Source organism: Aptenodytes forsteri, unplaced genomic scaffold (genome assembly GCF_000699145.1).
Source record: "Aptenodytes forsteri isolate BGI_AS27 unplaced genomic scaffold, ASM69914v1 Scaffold241, whole genome shotgun sequence".
Classification (NCBI taxonomy): Eukaryota; Metazoa; Chordata; class Aves; order Sphenisciformes; family Spheniscidae; genus Aptenodytes; species Aptenodytes forsteri.
Window position 1 is genome coordinate 10,557,399 of NW_008795252.1, and position 10,775 is coordinate 10,568,173.

The 10,775-nt window shown below is 37.5% G+C and overlaps 1 protein-coding gene across 1 annotated transcript in view; it reads left to right on the forward strand.

Annotated features, from left to right (window-relative positions):
- SAMM50 (SAMM50 sorting and assembly machinery component) overlaps positions 1-7,983 on the forward strand; it is a 17,205-nt gene extending 9,222 nt beyond the window's left edge. The window contains exons 9-15 of the mRNA XM_009279050.2: positions 222-293; positions 1,410-1,496; positions 3,989-4,059; positions 4,835-4,902; positions 5,740-5,886; positions 6,814-6,955; positions 7,767-7,983. Of these exons, the coding sequence (XP_009277325.1) occupies positions 222-293; positions 1,410-1,496; positions 3,989-4,059; positions 4,835-4,902; positions 5,740-5,886; positions 6,814-6,955; positions 7,767-7,812 (633 nt within the window). The 3' untranslated portion in view covers positions 7,813-7,983. The remainder of the gene's footprint in view (positions 1-221; positions 294-1,409; positions 1,497-3,988; positions 4,060-4,834; positions 4,903-5,739; positions 5,887-6,813; positions 6,956-7,766) is intronic.
- The last annotated feature ends 2,792 nt before the right edge of the window (positions 7,984-10,775 follow it).

A 10,775-nucleotide genomic window follows, 5' to 3' on the forward strand; every position in this document is an offset into this window, starting at 1 on the left:
AAAGGTATAAATATATATATATATATTTGATGTGGCTTCTAAAGTCAGAACTAAGTTAGTCTGTAGGTTCATTGTTCCCAAATCCATGGAGCTACACTAGCCTTAGCTGGAGCTGTGGCTGTCTTCCACTGTGTGCATAGTTTTTGAAGGAAAATAATAGTGTCACTCTGTGGTATTCAACAGATAAGAGAACCTAAAAATAATTGTTTGATTCTTTTCAGCATGCTATGGTAATTGATTCCCGGAACTCTTCAATCTTGCCAAGACGAGGTGCTTTGCTAAAAATTAATCAGGTAGTATTAAATCACTTATACTATTACTGGATTTTATCTGTAAGTGTGTTTGAGTAAGTCTTAATTTATCTAATTGATGTTCATGTTAAAAATGTCTAAAGTTAGAAATTAATCCTAAATTGACTAGGAGACAGTGATAGTCAGTATTTACTTTCTATATTTACAGTGTGTGCCTTTTAAAACAATGAAATTTTCATTTGTATACCACTGGTCAAACAGCACAGCCATTTTATCTCGCCATTAGCATTACATTATTTATTAGCTGAGATATGTTATCCCTGACAGTATTTACTCTACACTTTACAGTAGGTATTAGGCCTTGTTTTCTAACACTGTGATGTATGATTACCAGTCTGTGGTCCTGTTGCTACTTACAAAGTTTGTCTTAGAATTAAAAATGAAAGACTGGGTAAGAATAACTCTCAAAGGCATACGCATGTATCATTTTGGTACATAAAATGGTTTTCACTCTTGTTACTTTCAGAGCTTTTAGAAAAGCTGGCTTTTCTGCTGTATGGGTTAATACTTCAGAAGCATTAACTTCTGCAATGGTTTAGAAGCAGATTGCTTTGAAATGTCACTGGAACTAAAAGTGCTAGTGTTCCTGTAAGCAACAGTGAACTGTTCTGTTTCTGAGTGAGAAAGGTGGTTATAATTCAGGGTTTAGTTAATGTATCATATGTTAGATGTTGCCTCTAACACTGATTCAGTCACTTCGCTTGTTATTTTCAACTAGCACTGGTGTAATGCAACTGGCTGTCTGGTTCTTCAGCCCTGCTTTAGTACATATGACATCTTCTCAGGTTTAGGTAAATACAGTAAGAGTTTTGATTTCAGGTGCTGAATTTTCCAGCTCCATTCTATTTTGCCGTCATTTACAAAATGGCTTAGAAAGCAATACCTTGGTTTAATATTTGGAGGAGAGAATTGCAGCTCACTGTTCTGAGGGTCATGCATGTGTTTTCATTGGTCCAAAACTCAGTTGTCTCTCCATACCAGTGTATCTGTATTTCTCGTACAGAAAACACTGCTTATGCTGATGCAGACATGATGAACTTTTAGGGGGAAGAAACATGTAAAATCCGTTACAACTTTCATGAACTTATGTCTTTGCAGGAGTTGGCTGGCTATACGGGTGGAGATGTGAGCTTTCTCAAAGAGGATTTTGAATTTCAGTTGAATAAACAACTCATCTGGGATTCGGTAATTTTTTTAAAGATAATTTAGTAATTCATCTGAGTTAACAAATGAGGTTATTGAATCTATGTCTTATGATGATTTTTCACCATGGATTAGAAAAAGATCATGGAAGTGAAAGATGGATGGTGTGGATATCTTGATATGGTTTTTTGAAAGTGAAATACTCTTTATTTTTAACCTGACGTTCCTGCTGTGCACAGTCACTTGAGAAGTGGGCATTTTGGAAAGAACGACTTGTTTGACGGTTAACCATATGAACTCTTTTCCTTTCAGAAGTAATGTTGGGCATGTCTGTTTTTTGTGATCTTTCTTAAGAGTGATTTTTCAGAAACTTATTACAGCCTTTGTTCTGTCTTTTTCACCTGGTTATGAATATTCTGACTAATCTTGGTCTAGTTTTCTCTTGTCATTGTAAATTATGAATGTATGACTAATTTTGGTATCATAGCATGTAATTATTTCTTCTGCATAAAATTATTGGGCAGGAATGGGAAGGCTCATTTCACTACAACACTAAGCTTGCACTACAACATTTTGAACTTCATATTTGTGCACAATGAATGATTTAAGTTCCAATAAGACAGACACATGGTAGCATGAGAAGTTTATATGAGATCCCTCATCTGCCACCCTGTAGGCAGAGCACGTCACAGATTTTATGGTGTGGTGTCTACATTAGCACTTTGGTTTGGAGACACTGTGCTGTTTTGAAGCAAATTCCTGTATCATCATCTCTTGGAAGTCTTGGTTTGGTTGGCAAAGCAGTTCTTGTGTATACCAACCAGATTTCCTTGAGAGGAAATGACACTGGGTAACTCCACTCCAAGTTCATGTTTAATGCACTCCAGCTTCTTATGAGAACATAGAGGTCTTAAGTTTCAGGCATCTTTAACAGCACAGAGCTAGTATAAGGTGGAAATAGGTGTTTTTCTGCTTAGTGGAATAAGAATTTAACTATATACTAGAAATATTTCTGTCTGTATTTAGAAAGAAGTTCTTTATCCCATGGAGATAGTGCAGTAAGTTCTTGTCTCACAGCTGAATGGGGAATTAAACAGCAACTTCCATTATGAAGATTTCAAAATCAGAGGTTACAATAATTTGCATCCCAACATACTAAAAAACCCAAACCAAAACAAAAAAGCGTTGAGAAGATCTCTGCATCTTGAAAGCTTTTTAAGAAGCAGTGGAATAATGAAAAAATTCTAGGAGACTGGAAGGATGTTAGCATTATGCCAACAGTACAACTGAAAAACTCTAAGCTGCTGTCGCAGTGCAGATAGTAATGAACTGATGCTGTAAGGATCTGTTGGTCTGCTGTTTCATGCTTTTGTTCTGAGGTGACTTGGTGCAATGAAGTTCTTGAGTTAAACCAATGAGGCCAACACAGAAGGGCATTTTAAGGCTATTTGCTATACCACTTTCTTATTACATCATTATATTTGCACCTTCCATGTAGTGGAAGAAAAGGCATTGCCTGATGAGTGCACTTCTAGTCATCTGGCATTTATTTGCTGACCTTCAGTTGAGAAAGACAGCGTATTCTCCTATGAAGTAATTTAATGGCTTCATGGCTACGCAAAGAGGACTTTGCTCTTTCCCATGACTGCTGATACGCCTACATTGTGAAAGTGAAGCATATCTCATCATGTGGGGTACATAATTTTATGTCATCCGTTGTTCATGAGTGTAGACTTGCGTGCAGCTGGCTTTTGCATATGCCGTGTGTTGTGTAACCAGATACGCATATACTGCCTGATGAGTTTGCATCTGATAATGGCAGGGGAAGCATCTGGGGACTCTCAGGGCAGAAGGCAGCAGGAGTGTGCTGTAAAATTAGAGAAATTATCCAGCATCTTTAGCCTAGGTATTGACAATAGAGCCCACCATCTGGCAGCAATACTTCTACTTGGTACACAGGCATCAGGCAAATGATTAAATGTATTTATTATAGTGGTTTGGCTCCCGAGAATTACTGTATAGATAAGCAGTAATGATGTATGTGTATTTGATGTCAATATAGTGAGTTGCAGAAGATGGTTTCATTTAATTATAAGGCTAATTCACAGGCAGGTAATAATTGTACATTTTTGATAGCTGTTTGCTGGACTTAGCCTCCTATGGGTTTAAAATTGCCAGGAGTAATTTATGTCAGCAGTGTTGTCTTATTTCCAGACGTGAAAATTCCTAAGAAAATAGGAGCTAGACGAGTGTTCCCTTTAACTATTGTGAAAGCAGCACTTGGTTCAAATGTGCTGTATTGACTTTTTCAAGATGTAGTACTGCGTAAAAGAAAGAGGGCAGCAATGATCAAGAGTTTGCTGAAAATACAGTTACTGATGGTGTGATATCCGTGCATACACTGTGATCATCTGTAACTTTCTGTCAGACTAATGGGAGCTCTGCCTGTTACTGAGCGATGAAATTTTACTAATACAATTTTTAGGGAAATGAAGTAATACGTATTAATAAACAACTCCTTTTTCCCTCCAAAGGTTTTTTCAGCATCACTTTGGGGCGGAATGCTAGTACCTATCGGAGACAAGCCATCCAGTATAGCTGATAGGCAAGTTTTTAAAATGTTTCTTCATTTTTTTCAGTCAACCCAGGTAATGTATAAAGAAAACTCTGTAGTACAGAGAGAAGCATTTGTAGTTCTGGTTCTGAGGAGAATAAAGTAAGTTTCTAGTTAGCTTTAATTGCATGTTAGTACTCAAGCCATGCCTTCTGGTTTTGATTTTCATATTGGGGTAGTATAAATTTATAATTTGCTATGTAGTAGCTCTGCCTGCCAATATTTATGGTTGCAAAATGGTATTTACCATCTGCAAAATTTTGTATCAGGCATAGGTAACGCTGTAGGTATTTTTAGAAGTAAAGCCACATTGTAACTATGTTGGCTTTTTAGGCAATTTTGCCCTCTAACATCTGTGTTTAAAGATCACTGGCAGAAACCATTTAGACTTAAATTTATTTACAATAAATACTAAGTGTCAAGTTCACATGTGATAGATCTTAACTACAGTATTTCTATCAAAATTATTACAACAGACAGAATCAGACAGCATTCTGATTCTTCTTCAGTGCTGGGGAACCTTCGGTTTTGATCTTTGTAGGTGATGGAAAACTGATTTTTATTTTTAATACTCCCATTTATTTTGAATTTTTTGCCAAATGCATCAGGATTTAGATATAACTTCTTGTATTTCTTTAAATACACTTTACTAAACCTGTTACAAAGTTACCTGTGACTCCGAAAAGCAATGTTAGAAGTATGGCTAGATATTTTCAAAGATGTCCGTCAAGTGAAGCATTAAATTAAATTTGACTGTATTCATTAGGTTTTACCTTGGTGGACCAACAAGTGTGCGTGGATTCAGTATGTACAGCATTGGACCCCAGAGCGAAGGTCTGAAACTTTTAAATCCCACTCCTCTGACAATACTGTAAATACTAGTGTGTAACAAAGAATCGAATTCTGTCCTTAAGCTTTGTATAGCTTAAAAATAATTGCACTCATTCTGCGCTTTGAGTCTGAGAAGCGTTATGTCTTTGATCTGTCGTTATATGTTAGTTCACAATGGAATAAACCCCAGTAGTTCTTAGTTAAGCCATAAGCTAATTTTGTCAACCAAGTGTGTGTTCAGACTTGCATACTTCCAATATGTCACTTTAATTAGTAAGCAACCTTCAAGCTGAAAAAGTTCCCAGAAGATGGTTATAGCAATAGTCACGTTAAATCTCTGTTTGATACAGCATATGTTCAGGTAGCTTAGGGGAAAGGTAATCTGATCAACAAAGGTGTTTTGAGAGCCAGGAGCTTCCTCAGTTCTATTCCTTACTCTGCTGCTGACTTACTGTTATCAGTGGATTCAGTATTCGGTATATTTTAAAGCTAATTGTTTAATTGTATCAATTTCCCATTTTTAAAACTAAGGCAAGTATTTCAGAGGTGTTCAGGAGGTAGTCTCTGATGAACCACAAGTAGGTGCATGCCTCAGGCTGTTCCGGTGAGGGAATGAAGAAAAATGGCAATTCACTTGGAAGGTTTAAAGAATTGTGCAAGTGCTTATTTTTTTACTTGGTAGTGGTAAGGTTCGAGGGAGCTAGAAGGAAGTGGCGAGAATTGTAAAGGGTAGAAGTGCAATGTAAAACAACTTAAGGATTTGTTCTTGTACCTTTAACAACTGGTTCTTTTAATATATTCCACAGTAAATGCTTTTTTTCCAACATTTTGCCTAAATAGGTGATTACTTGGGAGGAGAAGCGTACTGGGCTGGAGGCTTACATCTATACACCCCTCTCCCTTTCCGGCCAGGCCGGGGAGGGTTTGGAGACCTTTTCCGAACACATTTCTTTCTTAATGCTGGAAACCTCTGCAACCTTAACTATGGTAAGACTCAATATAATTGTATATAACAAAACCTGCTTCTCTATATATATATAAAAGCAAAAAGGAGAGCTGTTCTGTGTCTGTTTACTCAGAAGCAGTTTGTTTACTGCGTGTATTTTGGCGCCTGTCAAAAAGCTGTTGCTACTAACTTATACATTTGACAGATTGCCACTAATTTTTTTAGCTTGCTACATAAATTCTAGCACAACTTGTAGGAAAGAGAGCTAGGATGGTAACAGTAGTATCTGTGAATAGGTGATGTTTGCAGACCAGTGTGGTAATTGATCAACACCTGCTGTCTTACACCGTTCTAAAGGGAGACTGGAAGATGAAGTTTTAGTGGGATTCTGATGTTTTCTGGGTGGTGGCATTAGAGTGTAGATGAGGGTGTGGTAGCTGATGTGATGATTTTTTTTTTTTCTTCCATCCCCAACTTTTTTCAAGATATACTTCAGTGTATTAGTGTATGATTTTTCAGTATCAGTTCAATCAATTTGGGGATATCGTGATATTTGATGTCTGCCTCACTTGATGGAAGAGAGATGGCATCCATATGGGAGAGAGATACGTTATGCACAATTGAAAAGCAGATGAATCAACTTTAAAACTAACAGAGACCCACTAAAGACTTTTAGTTAAGACTTAACTTTTAGTTAAGTCTTTAGTACTTATTTGCAGATTCACGCAAGTAGGTACCCTATGGAGGGAAATGAAGATCAACCAGCAATCCAACTAGAATCGTAGAAGTTTGTCATTTGAGTCCAAGGTACTTCGTTGGCATTTATGGGAGTTGTGGGTAGTAAATAAATTTTGAATCGGGAGGGGATGCTCCGAAGTAGTCTGTCTTTTAGCTCTGAAAATCCAGTTAGCCTTTGACCACCTTGACAGTCTACTTTGATTCTTGTTCTCCTGCTCTTTTGCTTTCAGGTGATGGTCCTAGAGCTCACCTGCAGAAGTTGGCGGAGTATATCCGATGGTCTTACGGTGCCGGAATAGTGCTCCGACTTGGAAACATTGCTAGATTAGAACTTAACTACTGTTTCCCCATGGGAGTACAGTCTGGTGACAGGTTTGTTTTTTACACCAATTTCTTTAATAGTAACTGGTTTTAAAGGTTACTGCACTACTGTCTGGTTTTGGCAGAGAGAATTGCTGCCTTTAAATTTTGCTTTTTCTATGCCAGTCTGGAGATGTTTCAGCACTTGATGCTCTTCTTTTAGTTCGCTATATTCATGTTGGTTTCACGGTACTTCTTGGTTTAAGACATCGTATCTCAGGTTTCAAAGTTCATTGAACTTGAGATTAGCTATTGAAATGTACGAGTAGCTGTGTAGGAGGTTTTATTTCTTTAGGGGAAATGATCACTCAAACAGCTCCTGGGATTTTCTTAAGCCTTCCAAAAACAAATGCTTGGATAAATACCGAATTTAATGTGTCTGCTTAAAAAATGAAAACAAGTTTAACTATAGATGAGGAGAAAGGGAGAGCAAATTAATTTGTTAGCAACTAATTATCCTACACCAAGCAAATATTATAGTATGGAATAGAAAAGCTTCAGGGGGCCTGTTCTTGCCTGTGAATACTGTGTGAGATACTCTGTATTTTGTACAGGAGTTGGATTATGTTTCTACTTGTCATTCATGTGAAATGTGAATTAATAGCAATTTGAAAATTATGGGCTTTATTTTGCAAATGTAACTGCTCTGTATGGATGACAGATTGGCAAAGCATTTATTTAAAAAAGCTTTTGTCAGCTAAAATTTGAATTGTAACTTTCCAAAGATTGAAAACCCTGGGAGTTTAGGGGTAGGGCGAATTGATTTTCATTTCATCAGTACCTTCTATATCACTTATGTTGTTTATTATTTGTTTCTTTTCAGGATATGTGATGGTGTTCAGTTTGGAGCAGGAATCAGATTTCTATAATACAGAAACATTTTACATCAGTATATGAAATTGTGTTCTGTAATTGAAATCAAGATTATGATATAGCTTGATACGGTCTAACTTCTTCTTGAAATACAGATAAACTTCTGAGTGATTTACCTCTCAGACTCCACAAGAAACTACATTAAAGAATTATGCTCTAAAGGTTCATTGTACCTCTGATTCTTATCAAAGATGGGAGAGTGTTTATAGGATTCTAGCTATTTTAACTTACAGCTTTTAGTTATTAGTTGTTACTTAAAATATTAGAGAGTTGTGTCAGAAATTGGCTCTTGGATACGGTTCACATGATTACAGTTGTCATTGGCCTGCACAGCCTTCGCTCTTCCAACCACGAGTCTCACAAGTATTGGGACGAACCAGCGTGAGCCTGGCTGGAGTGGAAATTAAGGGGGACAGTTTTTCTCCATCATCAACTTCTGTGAGCAAATGACCCTGAAAAAATTCTGTTAGGCATCAAAAATTATTTTATACAAACAATGGTTGTAAGTGAACCAAAATGTTCTGATTTGAATATATTTCACCATTCTAAGATCATCTCTATTTAAATGCCTCCTACAATCTGCATTGAATACTGTAAAAGTTCAAGTCAGCTGCTTAGCGCCGTAAATACTAAAAATCAAGAATAACTTTGAAAGGTTCAGGGTTCTCAACTCTGAGGCAGTTTTGAGTGTTTTAATGCTCTTAGTGAAGCCATTGATTTGGGTCTTGCAAACAGATCTTTTTGTAGCAGTTGCAAAAGGGATGTCTAGACGTGATCATGGGATGCTATCTTGTTTGCTTTTGTGTGAGAGGCATGCCTCTCTACTGACTTCTTTAGATGCTAATTTCACTTAAAAGTGACCTCCTGTTTTATCACTTGACATATATTCCAGTTTTCGTAAGGTTGGACTAATTCACTAGTTTAGTTCTAACAACTCATCTTTGAAGATAGTTGCATATTCATGTTTTTATATGTATCGATCCTGAGTTGTCATTATCCTAAGAGAATCTGAACCTAGAATCCACTTTCCCTGCATCTAAATTCACATTTTTTTGTTATTAGGTGTTGGCAAAACTAAAATCATAATACAAAGAAGATTCTGGGAGAGTAGAACAGAAATGCGTAAGCTATTACACTCCTGGTTTCTTCTACTCGGCTAAAGACACCGGTTTGGACATCCTGGCAAGCTACTTGACTTTGCCGAATGCTGTCAGGACTGCGGTGAAATCTTGTTCCCAGTCAAGTTAGCACTGAGACTCCACTCTCTTTGAAGAGACCACAGTTTTATACATTGCTTTAGCATTGGTATATATTGCTGTTGCTGTAATACAGTAACTAAATCTGTTCATGTTAGTAACTCACTTTCCAAAATATGAAGGCTAGAAACTGATCTGCTTGGTCTTGCAGAGCTCTGCTTGACTAAACATCCTTCCCTTTTTATGAAGTTGCAGCAACGGGCTCACAGATGTTCAAAACAGAAAATTGTGTGAATGACAGAAGTCAGGTCTATTTCAAACACCAAAATTTCATATAAAGAACCTTTTTTTCAGCATATGTATCTGACAGCTACTGTAGCGAATACATATTTAACAAAACATTTCAGATGTTTTTTTTGTTGTTATGAGATAAAATATGACACTATGTTAAGAATGTCAACAAATGTTACTGGTTTTTCACCAGCACTATCTATATTTTGACATATAAAAATATTTTTAGTGGGAAGAATGGGAATGTTTAGATACCAAAATACCGTTAGGATTTTGTCCCAGGAGTTCAAAGTTTACTTTGGTCGTGTTGATAAAATTTGATGTATTCTGTTGCCTTAAGAACTCCTTTTTGTGCACACTGTTATTAAAAACTGGTCAAGTGTAGTACTTTAATAAATGAGACAGTCCTAAGCTAGTATCAGTTGGCCTTTTTAGAGCAGAAAGTAGCCTTCCTGAGTTGAGCAGGCCTACAGAAATAGCCTCAGCCTCAGCCTGCACACTAAGAAGCTAGTCCATAATTAAGTTTTGAGAGAACTGTGATCTATACAAGAAATAAGGGATGCGCGGGGGAAACTGCTGAAGGCTGAAGAGGCCTTTCGAGCACATCTGCTGACAGACCACGCTATACCGCAGACCATAGAATTGTCCAGTAAGAATAAAGGAAGAAAAATCACGTTACGTGAGCCTTTACCTGAGTCACTGTTTCCCCACTTGTATTGCACTACGTTGAAAGATAACATTTTCTTACAGCATGTAACAAGTGCACAAAAGCTATCACGGTACATAAAGTATTCCTGTATTCCTCTGGAAGCAACATCTGGATTACACTGTTATTCTATAGAATATTGATATGATTAATACATTCCCATTTGAAATTTGTTGCAGCGGCTCTAATGATTAGGATGGATAAGACAGAAATCAGAATCCCACTAGAAGCTACTGTAGTGCTAAGCAGACTCGGTGGTAGAACGGCTCTGGACAGATGTGAAGCAATTCTCCTCTTGGCTGACTGCTTTTCTGGCCGTAGAGTTTGTCTGTGAAAGGATAAAAGGCCTAGGGAATGCCTGCAGTCGTAACCGTGATTCAAAAGCGTAGTATTTGCTTAAATGGGTAGTTTTGGATATCACTTTACCTATTGAGTAGTTGAGATGCTCTTGCTTTTATAGCCATGCCCAGTGTTTGGGACAGTAAGATGGTGACAGATGCCTCCAGATGGTACACCTGAAACGACTGCCCACATGCTTGTGGACTCTTTAATTTTACGTGAACGGTGCTGAGGTTGCAAATACCATCTGAAGCAGAGTTTCTTCAGCTGTGTTGTTACTTTACTGCTTACAGTCCTCTCTAGGGCTAAAAGAGGCCTGGGGAGGAGAGGAGGGCTTTTGGGGCTGTACAGTCTTGTTGCTACGTTGGGGGCACCTCTGAGCCAGTGAGAAGGCGGCAGTAATGTGTCAGAAGCAGGGCTAATATTG